The 13797-nt window shown below is 42.0% G+C and overlaps 2 protein-coding genes across 3 annotated transcripts in view; one reads left to right on the top strand and one right to left on the bottom strand.

Moving 5' to 3' along the window:
* col4a2 (collagen, type IV, alpha 2) overlaps nt 1-965 on the bottom strand; it is a 73515-nt gene extending 72550 nt beyond the window's left edge. For both annotated transcript variants that reach the window (XM_015966251.3, XM_015966252.3), the window contains exons 1-3: nt 762-965; nt 550-653; nt 415-466 (exon numbers count right to left, since the gene is read on the bottom strand). In XM_015966251.3, coding sequence (XP_015821737.1) covers nt 415-466; nt 550-587 — 90 coding nt within the window. In that variant the 5' untranslated portion in view covers nt 588-653; nt 762-965. The remainder of the gene's footprint in view (nt 1-414; nt 467-549; nt 654-761) is intronic.
* Nucleotides 966-967: 2 nt separating this feature from the next.
* Nucleotides 968-13797, top strand: part of col4a1 (collagen, type IV, alpha 1) — a 58724-nt gene continuing 45894 nt past the window's right edge. The window contains exon 1 of the mRNA XM_015966255.3: nt 968-1239. Coding sequence (XP_015821741.1) covers nt 1165-1239 — 75 coding nt within the window. The 5' untranslated portion in view covers nt 968-1164. The remainder of the gene's footprint in view (nt 1240-13797) is intronic.

Genomic DNA, 13797 nt, shown 5'->3' with positions numbered 1-13797 from the left:
GCAAACCATGTCAAATGTAACAGGAAGAGGTCGCGACCGCACTGGTCAGTGCCCAGGTCAAGGGGTCAGACACAACAGCCACAACTCTAGAGTCCCATTTCGGTTCTGTTTTATTTTGCAAAAGTATAAAAAGAATAAAAAAGGAAACCACAAATGAACCAGTTTCAGCAGAAAAATCTGCAGCATGACTAAGTTGACCAAAAACTGTTATGACTATTTTTTCTTTCCTTTTTAAACACACGCATAACCAAAACCCCTCCCACAGAGGGAGGAACAACACACACCCCTTCAAGCACTCTGAAGGCTGCATGTGACAGGGCAGTCCCAACCAGGATACATTTTTCTGCATTATTAAAAAAACTACATTTGAAAACATTCTAATTAAAGTAATAATGATAAAAATAGAAAACTTACTGCGTCAACTCCGGGGTAGAGAATGGTGAGAGAGAGGCACAGAAGCAGCAGCCTGTAGATGTAAAATCATAAATATCCAAAAATAATAAGTTTTTCGTGTCTCTGAGCTTTCAAACGTGTTGATGAAGCTCTTACCTCTGATTTCTCTGTCCTCTGCTGCGCTGCGTCTGCATGGTCTCACTCCAAACGCTCCGTAAACTCAAGTTCCGTTTCTTCACGTTACAGCATGGCTTCCCAACCTGAAGCAGACCGAAATCACACACCATGCACAAACACAATGTTTTACCTTAACATTACAAACGTTTTATCAACTTTTTGAGCCAGATGGGCAAAAACGCACAACTCACACTCTCTTATAATCACGCCCGCTGCGGTGATGATGCTCTGATTCCAAGGGCGGAAAAAAAGTTTCTCAACTGTCACCTGTTGCGCCAAAAACTGCGTTTTAATTTCCAGCAAAAGCACCAAAAGTGCACCGAGCAGACCCCTCTGCTTAGCGAGAACAGTTAAAGTGTTTGTATGAAAGGGTTTCTTCTGGGTGAGGGTGGTCGTTCTGGGGAGGGAGAGATGGGTGGGGGGTGTGGTGCAGCAGAAACAAGACCGACTTGATCAGAACCTCACATCGTCTCGGACAAAGATGCAGCCAAGCCCGGTGCTCTAAGCGTTTATTCATCGGAGGGCAGAAGGACGCGGAGACAGGTTTAAGTTCCGCGGTTTGGTTTGACGCACTCTCCAGAGCGCACCGCCACCATGCCGTTTACGCGCGGCGCGCTGTTGCTGCTGCTGGCGGCTCTCTCCTCCAACTTAGACCTGACAGGGGCTGAGGTAAGAGCATGGACTCACTCCACAGTTAGCTTCTACACACGTGCACCAGCTGTTTGATTATGAACTTTAATCAGAGCAAATATAAAATACAAAACATAACAGAATAATCAGGCGCGTGCGCAGTTTTTACTCCAATCTGAGTCCACTTGTGTATTGTTTCACCATCTCTGAGATGTTCATCATGCTTCATTTCTGCACTTTTAATAATTTATTCTGATGTTTCACGTTTATGCCGCAATCAGTGCTGTAAAACTCTGAGTTCAGCCTCCACTTCTGCTGGAGAGAAGCAGAGAAAAGGAGGAGGGGAGAGGGTGGGGCACGCGCCTACAGTAGGCTAAAGTATTTTTTTTCTTTCATGAGTCATAAGATCATACAAATATGCTTCAGTCATGACATTGTGCTTAATACTGTTTTAATTATAGTCTGGTTTAAGTGCAAACTGAAACCATATTTATCCAAATCTGTGTTATTAAGTTTGAATAAAACTTTTAATTCTCTTAAAGGTTAAAGTTAGACGCTTTTAAAGGTTCGAGGCGTTGCTGACTTAGACTTATTTAATTTATCATTTCTCAGAAGTTTGTGCTAATCTGACCTTCTAACCCAGATTACCAACCCAGAGTCCCATCAGTGATGTCATTTTCCACAAAATTATCAGCGCTGAATTCACTCCAGTTTTCCTGGCATGAACAATTGTGTAAAAATGATTAAACAAACAATCTCATGTTCATGTGAATGAAAATATTTTTTCCTTGCAAGGAAGATAAAATCTTCACATTTAAGTCCATAAAGCTAACATTTTATTGCATTGTAACAATATCATGGACGTAATTTGGGGGGGGGGGGGGGGGGCAGGGGGTACATGTCCCCCCCCACTTTTTCCAAAGTCATGTTTTGACCCCTGCACTTTTTACCATCCACAAACAATATTACACTATATTAAATTGACACTGGTTGAGCTCGAGGATCAAGCGGAAAACAGCAGTTTGTGTTGAAGCCTGTTTCCCATTAGAACATACTGTAAAGATACCCCCCCCCCCCCCCCCCCCGTGTCCCTCCCACTTCTTAAGTGAAAATTACGTCCTTGAACAATATTATACTGCAGATTTTACATCTCAAACTGCAAGGGTGTCTGATTGTTGCCCTGTTTTTAGTTAAAGATTATGTTCCTTTAGAGCTAAAATATAAAACGTTATTGCTTCTAATTCCTTCAGCTAGTTTAACTTTGTGTTGCTTAACTTAAAAGCACAAATTGAGCATCAACAAAAAGTTGGATTAACTTTTCATAGAGTCAGTCACAGGCAGCCAGAACCAGGTGAGTCAGAAAGGACAGTTAGTGTGAGACAACTTTGGGGGTGTTCCAAGTCCAAACACTTTGTGACGAAACAGCAACAATAAAATTTGCACATTTGTTTACATTAGTTTCCCCACATGACTCGGCTATCCAGGAAAGTTCTTGCATAAATGACACAGCATACCAGATTAGTAATTCCAGCAAAAATCTGATTATTTTTTCATAATTTGGTGTTTGGATTTTGATTGGTTGCAATAGGCTGTAGTTTTGTGCTTGCTTGTTTCATTTGGTTTTATTTTGGGATTATTTTTGTAAACTTGGATTCCTGAAGTTAAAGAACACTCAGCTCTTACCTTTAAAAGGGAAAAGCTTGCTTTTTTTTGAGGGGTAATAACTGCAATAGAAGTATTATCAACATATATCTGTGTTTGTTTTAAGAACATAGAGGTAAACAAATAATGGTCAGGATGTGATTTTAACTTCTGAGTGAGTAGATGATCAACTTCACCCAGTTGTCACATGAATTATTTGTTTTACTTTAACATCTTACATTTAGAAAAAAAAAACTGAACAACTATTTTCAGAGCACAGGACAGCTTCAATATTTAAAACAATGTTTTTTTAACCAATATTGTTTCGATGCAACCAGAATAACAAGTTTTTCTCATTTAAATGAGTTCTTATGACAAGAAACATGACATAATCAACATTTTGATATTGATAAACATTAAAGGTGAGATTCACTCGTTTAATCAGTACATTTTCAGTGGTCTCTGGTAGGAATATGCCTTGCAAGCTGTACTCAGGGCAAAAAAAAGCCCAGAATTGCTTGGATTAGCACGGATAAGTCTGCTGCTGCAGAGAGTGGCTGCACACAGCAGGATATGGAATCTTGTTTCCTGATATTTGGACATCTTGCCTTGGATTGGGTAACTCTACCGCTAACTTGCAACATGAATGTTTTAGCTCCACAAATAACACAAGCCTGGAGGGGTTTTCTGTGTGGAGGTGTTGCTAATGCTAACGGCTAACTAGTAGATGTTGTCTGCTGTTTCCTGGGTGCTAGAACAACAGCCTTCCTCGTTGTGAGCCAAGATGGGTGAGTCCATGAATGCGAACTGACAGTGTGACGTAGATCTGGCAGGATTTAGAGTTTCACCGTCTATTTTCTATCAGAAACTAATGCAGGAGCTAGCTGTAGGAGACTATTTTCATGTTCAGCCTGCATGAAAAACTCAGAATGACCAATTATAATCAGAAGTAAATTAAAATTTTGTCATTAAAAATGGGTTTTTGGTGAATCACCTTATTTAGGAAAGATTAAAGGAAAACAACAGAAGTGGAACAAATGCATCTTTTTCAGTAATGTTATTTAAAAAATGTGATAACATCCATCTCACTGAGTGGAATCGGTGTGGTGAGTTTGATCAGGTGTAAAGACGTGGAGGAGCCCACGACAGATTGCTGATGTTTCAGAGTTAACTATGTTCTTTAACTCATGATGAATGGGAGCTTCAATCTGCCACTAAAACTCCATTTCACACGATAAAATCTTGACTTTTTTTTTCCCCACAAATGTCCACCAATAAAATATATACATCCATGATCTTCATGTTCGGCACAGCATCCTCTGATGCTGCATCCAGGTCTTGTAGTTTCTAATACGTGATGCAATGTATTTAAATCAGCTTAAGAGGAAGTCAGTTGTTGACTCTAATAACCCACTAAGTTCAAAAAGCAGAAACGCTAGCTCTTATTTATCGTTAATTCCATTTAACAGACAGGGAACGTCTGGACAGAGGTTGGGGTGGTGAATATTTGGCTGAACATCTTGTCACTGATCGGATGACACCAGTGAAATCGGAGTGTTTCAGCATTTTGGATTTACTGTTGGGAGCTGAATGTGGACATGGGAGGTTCACAGCAGGAGGTTCTGCTCCGCTGATCTTTTATTCAGGACAACGACGGCAGTTTTACAGACTTACATGTGATCACAGGTTTATGGTTAATTCAACAAGGCATTTAAAACTCTTGTGAAGTCAACAAGGGGCTTCAGTGAGGTCATTGTGCATTTCCACGTGTGCAGGATGTGACTCTGGTTGGGAATCGGAACTTCCTCTTTCACAATCAGGGAATGCTCTTGGCTAAAGTATTCAGGGTCAAGCACAGATGCATGTGAGCACTCATAAATGTGATAACCCCAAACCCAGAGCGGGGTCGACTTAACAAAAGATGAAGATGGAAGATTTTCTAGCTTTTTCTCATTATCAACAAGCTGATGTTCAGCTCTGCGCCGACCTTTTCCTCCACGGTTTGATTCTGATCAAATGTCCCAAATTTTTATCCACCAAATTGAGTTTATCTCCCTTGGCAGTCATTTCATCTGGTCAGAATGTACAATGGGTCATTTCTGGAGGAGGAAGTGAGATTTCATGAGTGGGATGTCACCTTGTTCAGAGATGGGAAAAGCGACCATGGCCGTGCTGCTCCGTCCGTACACCGAGCTTAGTAACGGCGTTCCGAGCTAAAATATCAAGGCAGCGGGCGGCGTGTGTTAAAACAGAGTAAATCTGTTGGTGTGAGCGTTGACAAGTGTGGTTGCAGTTTTTCACTGAACCTGATCCTTTTAGACCCCCCCCCCCCCCCCCACACACACACACACACAGTCAAAGACAACAGCTGAATCTGTCACTGACCACCAACAGAGCAGGCCCAACCTGCCTGTTGTAAAAATGCCTACATTTGGAAGCATCCTGCTTTTATTTTAACAGGCGTCTCGGCGTAGCTAAGATAATTCTCCCCTGACCTTGTTACTCAAGTACTGTGGCAGGTATGACCCATTTTTAGCCTGTGTGTGTGTGTGTCCCACAGGCCGGTCACAGACAGGATTAAATAAGTTGGTTAAACACTGTAAAGCCCTTATTTCACTGGAAGGAAGCATTTCATTCCACTTTGTCTCAACTGCTGCTTTCCGTTTTACTCATAAAACACCTGTCCTGTCCCGTGTTCATATTTTCCACACTTAAGACCAGTGTAGTCATGCAGGGGGCTGGTTACTTTCCCAGCGGTGCAATGCTGTGGTCAAAGTGCAGGTTTTAGCCACAACGCTGTGAAATCGGTGGGTTCTAAATGTCATCCGTGGTCTGGTTCTGGATGGAGATGGTGTAATGGAGATGTCCATCTGACAAGGAGGTGGGAAGTGGAGAGTGATGGTGGAGAAAAAGAGGAAGAGGGGGAGTGGAAGTGGAAAAAATGCGTGGGAGCCAGTGATGACTCCCTGTGACTAATCATTTTAGTCTCACTCTTTGGTTTTTTTTACCTGAACTTCCATCCTCTGCTGCCAAACTGTCTAATGGATGGGGAAGAAGACAGCGATGAAAGCATCTTTAGATTTACGCATATATTATGCCTTCTTGTGTTGGAGATGTCTTGGCTGATCTTCTTGCAGCTGTTGTTGGGTTTTTGTTTTTGGACAAGAAAGCTTCTGTCTTTGTGATGGACAATCAGGACATTTAAGAAGGACGCTCTTCTGTTTGGCAGCCTATCCATCATTTGTTGCAGATTTTTGTGCAGATAACTAGGAAAAAAAACTCAATTGCTGCATTTTTGACCTGAAAATCATCATTATAACATTAAAACAAATCAAAACTCATGCTTGATTGATTTAAGGTGGACTAACTATTGATTTTTACATTAATGTCAGAATTCAGAGCTAGTTTTTATTGCTATCATGTCCTTCTGACATTAGCTAATGGGACCTTAACTCCAAAATCTGCTGTATTTTAAAGATGCAGATAACTCCAGACCTCTACATTTTTCTCTCCAAAATCTTGCAGTGATGTCTCGGTTACTGTGGCTGATCCAGACAGAGATAAACATGCAAGCTCTCAGACCTTTAGCAAATTTGGGCAGCCTCATTAGACCACATAATAAGCTGCTGATGATGAGATTATTTCAGAATACACAAAAATAATTAGATTTTTAATGTTTATGTGTGCAAACATTTCCCCCTTTATTCTCTAAAATTCACAAGAGCGTCTCTTTCTTTTGCAAACCAACCTCTTTCATGAGTTGAAGAAGTCAACTTTTACATAACTGCTTGTTTAATTTTCGTGAGGCAGTTTGACTCAATAAAAAGCTGCATAAAAGTTAAAAACCCAAAGACTGTCTGAGCTGAATTGCTTGTTTTAGTGTTTAATGCACGCAGCAGAACGGCGTGTTCCTGATTATCAGCAGATCATCAAATCTAACTTCATAAACATCACAGATTAGGACACATGCTTTGGTTCTGACCCCAACACAAGCATAATAAACCTTGCACTCTCAGTAACTAGAAAAATAATTTGCTTTACTTTAACCCAGAAGTGTCAAGGTGTGGCTCGGGGGCCACTGGGGGGTCCTTGGAGTGATTCTGTGCGGCCTCTGGTTGCATTTTTTTTATAGAATTGCAGGATTTTGCCTTCTGTGTTAAAATTGTTGACAAAATATTTTTGGGCTTATTTTGAAACAAAGGGATTTTTGCGAATGAAAACTAAACAAAAATAAAAAATGTTCACGTCTATTAAAACTAAAAGGAGAAAATGTCCACAGCTGAGTGGAAAAGCATTAAATGTGACTATCTGAAAAAATCTTTGCTTGGTGAGTACACATCTGGGGTTTCCCCTGGTTTTGAAGGGATACTAGGCAGTTTTGACTTGCTTTTAGCTCTCCCTGGTCTGTTAGTGAAACCAAAGTGAAACTTTTCTCTTCGCTGTGCGTTCTTTTTAACACCTGAGTCTAACAGCTGAAATGTCTCCTCAGTCTTCATTTGTTATGACAGGAGCGGTTCTTCACAAAATCAAGCAAATCAGCTGTGTTCATAATCTAAAACATGCAGGAATCGCGTGATAGAAGCAGACTCCAGCGTCAGACATGTCAGCTCCACTTTACTAAAGGCCCTTACACACTAGCATCGGCTCCACACCGCCTGGACCAGGCTGGGAGTTTTCTCATTGGATTTTCCCGCATGCAACTGAACGTTTTTTCAGCCCTCTTCCTGAGGCGGTCTGCCTGGAGCTGAACAGGGTCGACACGCCCACTGCTGGCTGATTGGCTGCTCAAAATCACGTGTACTATTAGGGGGAGCCTCTAATTTGCAGGAAGAATCAGCAACTGCAGGTTTCTCGCATGCACGATTCATTATCATTCTGGATGCTGTGGAGTTAACGAGCCTCTGACTGAAGCCGTTTTTCTCTGTCTCTCACTGGTGTGAGGAGGCACACACACACACACACACACACACACACACACACACACACACACACACACACACACACACACACACACACACACACACACACACACACAGTGCTGCCATACACAGCAAAGCAGGATGCAAAATCAGCCCAAACCACGTGCTCGGAGATGTGCTCATGACATCACAGACTACAGACTGCCTATGTTCTCAATCACGTCCGCATTCCTAAGGCAATGTGGAATGAACGCGGCCAGGCTGGGGCGGGCGGAGAGCAGTGGGATGGAGCTGATGCAAGTGTGTAAGTATGTATAGCAGGGACCAGAGCGGCACTCTGAAGTTGCAAGTGCGATGTTCTGGTCACAGAGGACAGTGGGGTCTGAATGACTTTTCATTAGCCCTGTAAAGGGTCACTTAGCACATACTGGCTTAAGAATCTATCACAGTGGTAGCAGCAGGGGGTGGGGGTGGGGGTGGGGGGGGGATGGGGGGGTGCCGGAGCTGAACCGAACGCTCACAGCTGCAGATCTGATTAGTTTTTTAATTTTTGTGGTCGATATTATTAGCACTTTCTACAATAATTTAGTTTTCTAGCGTCCGTGTAAACTCAGATAAAGGTTTCCAGTAATACCCTGATTACTGCAATAGATGCACATGTAAACACACTAAGTGATGCCTTTACAGAGAGTCCATTCTTTTGCACAAAACTCCAAGAGGTTAAAGAATGGCTGCTGACTTTGTTTGGGGTGTGCACTTTCAGGTAGTTTAGATGACTTCTCTGTCTGTCATTTCAAAGAGAACAGTTGACACCATCTTTGCTTCAAGCTGAGAGCCAGACAGACTTTTGCTTTTAAGTCCCTACATGGCATGAAGATGTTATCCTCCTCTGGATCTGTGATGAAGATTTCAAGTTTTGGCTAAACATGAAACAGACTCACAAAAATGCTCAGCTCTTTTCATTCATCTCACCATAATGTCTCTGGGATGTTTTAAGGAGTTTGATTGTAGAAATACTCGATGTGACAGAAAGCATGAGGCAGCGTCTGACTCTGGACACTTAAGAGAAATAGTCAGATTAATGTAATGATAACTTAATATCATTGTTAGTATTATTAAGCAGTCGGGGGCATGCATTTCCTTCCTGACAAACTGCTCCTTCTTTATCAGCGTTTGGGACTTTCCTAAGTTCTACTTTCTGTGCTCAAATGAAACTACAGATTTGGTGTTACGGATCAGGGAAAAGGTTGGGTGCTGACTAATGTCTGGTACAGATCTGAGCGACACTTTTATCCCACCATGAATCTTTCATCTGCTGGCCTTCTAAAAACTCAGAAGATTATACTTTTGTCAGTCAAAAACTATGAAATTTAGGGCTGCACAATACACTATTAATGTATCGTCATGGCGATATCAGCATGTGCAATGCGCATATAGCAAAGAACAGAAAAAACCACAATGCATGTCAGCTCAAATGTTGGCTACACATAATGCATTTTGTCAAACAGAAGCATGATGTTGTTGACAAGTCAAACAGAGCTCTTTACTCATTTGGCCAATCAAGTGGGATCTTATTGGTTAGATGCCTGTCCCCTAGGCAGACAGCACTTAATTTGAATGGCTAGCAAACACCTGGGTTAGCTTAGTTTCTTTCTGCATATATTTTCCCAGGACCCACTGATTGCCTTTTCTTTTTCGTTTTCTCTTTCCTCAATCTTTTGATCCCAATTTTAACTTTTCACATTTTTATGCTATTCTTTAGTCATTTTTTAATTTCTTTGTTTTTGATTTTTTGTTCTTACGTTAAGTATTTATTTATTGCAAGTCACATCGTCATCTCAACATTAATCACTGTTATCGTGCATCGCAGGTTTTCCAAATATTGTGCAGCCCTAATAAAAATCTGTTTTGGGGGGATTTCCTGCACCCTCTGACCTACTCAAACTGCTCGTCATAACTGAGGAAACGGGTACTCTGTTGCTGAAATGGACGAGGGAATTGATGAAACTAACAGACTGTGTGTCAGAGTCAAGACCTGAGATGTCTTGAGTATCCATAACTAGGGCCCTGAAGCTCTTTCCTGTCAGAACAGATGCTTTATTCATCTCCGTCTCCTCTTTATGTTTATGTTTGTGCTCAAGTTATGTCGGTATTCTCAACAATAGGGACTGGCCCAGTTTCATAGCTATTTTTTGAAGTCTGGATCAGATAACTGAACGGGGAACAAGCTATGATGATCCCATGAGCAGGGTCACCTCAGGAGAAGAGATATTGTTATCTCTCAGTGCACGTCTGAAATCAAAGACTTTATTCTAAAACTTGTAAGTTACTTGCAACTTTAAAAAAATTGTTGTTAGACCGAGTGTTTAAACTTTAAAGTAAGAATAAATAACTTTTCTTCCAGTATTATTTATGTGTTTTTGCATTTCTGTGAGAAACATCCAGGGAAGTATTGAGTCACTGCTAAAGTCACAGAGGTCAGTCCTCATCCTCACATGGTGGAATTATTCCCAGATACTAGAACACTCTTGAGAGAGACGCAGACCTGACCCAGCCCCTTCTCGTCTTTGTGAGCATAAAAGGCAAGGAAGAGGCCTTCCGTCTTAGAGAAAGAATGGCTTCCTCCATCCCATATCCGCTGGCGGAGTGCTCCACATTCACGGAGGAGCTGCTGGCGAACTGGAGGGCACAGGAACTCAAATGGCTTTCATTCGCAAAGATAATACATATCCAGATGTTTTAAATGGTGCAGCACACTTCCATCAATGCTCCTCAATATACAGTCATACTCGTTGTACTTTGAAGTTTTCCTTATATAAAAAATAATCAACTTCCATTTTATATTACTGCAGAAGATTTTCTGTCTAAAATGCAAATAAATAAATAAATAAATAAAAACACTATCTAGCCTTGCATTAAAGGCAGAAAACTCATTTTTCTCACAATAAGTTAAACTTAACCTGTCAAATTAAATGTTATTCTTGAAGAATTCTGTTTTTTGCATAAATATTCCTTTCCTCCACAGAGACCTAGATTTATGTGTGATGCCAAAGCAGTGGTGTGAGTGTTTGAACCATGCAAAGGGCTTAAAAGTCACAACTGAGACTAAAAGATTAGCTGCCTAAATTTGTTAACAAGGTAACATTTCCTCCACATGCTTGTCCTTACAAGCACCGTCAAACCCCAGAGAAGAGCTGAGAGTTATCAAGATGATCTTTAACTTAGAGACATTGATGGAGTATCTAAATCCCCTTTAATGGTCTAGGCTGGGGGTCAAAGGTCAAGAAGATGATCTTGTGAGGGTCATGTGACTGGTCAAAACGGGATGCCAATGAATGATCTTCCTCTGGCTCTTGGAGAGTACAGACACTTTTTTCTCTCCTCTCCCTCCCTCCTCATCCCATGGCTCTTTGTCCTGTCTTTGTGTGCACAGCACTTTCTGCATTTTTTCTGGAAACTGGAAATTATTAAAAATGGATCTGGTCAGCTGGTCTCTCAACGCGATTGACAAAATTTTTTCAACGATGAGAATGGGAGAAGGGGCTCCCGGATGTCCCTCTGGGACAGAGCCAGCTGGGTATATCATGGACTCCTGGAAACAGTGGAACCTGATATGCCTCTCTCAACTGTCTGTTGAGGACTCTGAAGATGTCTGGATATTCGTCGTTTTGGTGTCGAGATTCCTGCTGTTTGGCCTGAGCGGTCACCTGGCTTACCGGAAAATTAACGAGCTTTCGAGGAATATTGGCTCAATCCCGGAGCTCAGGGATGGAATGCATCATGCTGTGAACGCACAAACTCGTATAATTGTTGAGATGAGTCGTAAGCTTGGAACTTTGGCTTAGATTCAGGCTCTGGCATAGAAGGTGGATTCCATCAAGGAGGGAGTTGACAGATCAGCATGGATTGGGATAGATTAATTATGCCAATATTGGATCTAGAGGGGTTGAAGACCAACAGAACACCAAGGCAGAGAGGAAATTATCTCTGTCTTTCCCTAAAACAATTCTTATCTGATCTGGTGCCCTTGGAGCCTGTGAGGCTGAAGTGAAAACTCCCCCCTCAGAAGAAATGTGGAATGCTGCCGTCGCTATGGAAACTCCTTCTCCCTATCCCAGCCTGGGCGGGACTGTGACCGGTGAAGGCCGTGGAACCATATCTAGGAGTCACTGTGCCCTCTAACCCATTATCTCCCTCCCCTGTCCGAACGGAGGTGATGAGCGCTGCTCCATGCGGCTGCACGCACTGAAGTGAGGAGAGTCCCAACCCTACCTCCCCATCTAGTGGACACTTATGTTGTGCAATGTCTGAAGTCTGTGTGCATATCTGTCTGAGGTGGGTTTTTTTTTTTGCATAACAGAGCTACCCTCTCTGTTGAGGGTAACTCTGAAGTGCCTTTTTTTTCCCTCCCCCCGACTCTGTCCTCATAGAAACCCTCTTGATCTATTAGGGTAGCGCGACTCGGGTTGCGAATGACCACAGTCACCAATTCTTGTCATGTGTATGTATGTCTGATCTCAGAATTGTGTGTACTGAAACTCTAATTTCCCTCTGGGATTAATAAAGTATTTTTGAATTGAATTGAATTAAGGAAGGTCAGTGACCTTTGTAATCTGAGGCAGGAATAATAGGAAGCTTTAGGAGTTCAAAATGCAGCTTTGTTAAAGATGACCTGCTCCTAGTTTAATATAGGAATAGGAAATGGTTTATTGATTAAGTGGACATATTTAGCTCTAGTCTCTCCCTGTTATTTAAAAAAAAGGATGTTATGGTTAGGGCTAGGTTGACTTTGGAGGCTGCATTGTTAAACGCTGCTGAGAATGAGGTGGTTGAAGAAATGATCCATGGACACGAGAGAACCTCGAGGAACTAGTTTCTGAAGCTAAATGATCTCTTTATTAATTTCCTTTCTGCTTTAAACAGATATTTAAAGAGCAAGTTCTCTTAGAAACCAGTTGTAACTTGTTTTTTAAATTATCCCTCATTCTGATTTTCACATGCAGGCTGAACATGAAAATAGTCTTCTACCCCAATTTCCTGCATTCGCCTCTGAAAGAAAGCAGATGGGGAAATGCTCAGATTAGAAAAGACACACAGATCTACGTCACACTAAAAAGTATATCATCAGTGGACTCACCCATATTGTTGTACGACGGGAAAGGCTGTTGTTGTCGTCCAGGAGCACACATCTTGGTTAGTAGAAGCTAATTGCTAGCATTAGCAACTCCACCACATGGCAGAACTCTTTCAGGCTTGCTTCAGGCAGCAAACCGAGTACAGTCATGTCGCTGTTACCCAATCAGAGGCGAGATGTTGGAATATCAGGAAGTAAGACTCTACATTTTGCTCCCCATTCCTTTGGCTAACATCTACTTCCTGAAACAAAAGAGCTAGAGCTTTTCTTCCCAGAGATCAACCCACAAGGCATTTGTTTCTACGAGAGACATTATAGCCTGGAGATCTAGACAGACAGTAGCAAAAGCGAAAGGATCTGGCTCTGCAGGTTGGTCTAGCCCCTCTCCATTAGAGCCTCGGCAGACCCGAACAATCTTGTGTCTTGCCATTCGCATCACTCCATCGGTTTAGTGGGTGGGATGTTACTGCAGCTGAACAAAACAACAAAGATGGAGGTGACTCATTTAAAACGGTTTTGGCATCAACTTTGGACTATTTAGACCTGGGATTTTCTTTAAGTCAAGAGTAGATAGAGGTACTTAACTGCTTCATTGAGAAAAAGGAGGTAGTCGCATCTTCTTCGACGGTGTATGGTGGACTGCCCTGTTGACTGACATCTTTAGCCGTGAGCATGTCACGTATCCAATAGCAAGCAGAGACAGTTTGAAAGACAACTGTAGATCCTGGCCCACGTCTGAGAACCGTCTATAGGTCATGATCAGACTATACATTCTTCCCAGGCTATGAGACCACTGCAAATGTATTGAAAAAACAAGTGAACTTTGTCATTAACCCTCTGGAGGCAGGTGTTGCAGATTTGCAACGTTAGAACCTACCTACCTGATCACTCCACATGCATATT

This window comes from Nothobranchius furzeri, chromosome 14 (assembly GCF_043380555.1).
Source record: "Nothobranchius furzeri strain GRZ-AD chromosome 14, NfurGRZ-RIMD1, whole genome shotgun sequence".
NCBI classification, from domain to species: domain Eukaryota; kingdom Metazoa; phylum Chordata; class Actinopteri; order Cyprinodontiformes; family Nothobranchiidae; genus Nothobranchius; species Nothobranchius furzeri.
Note: the sequence above shows the minus strand (reverse complement) of the source record. Positions and strands in the feature narration are given on the sequence as shown.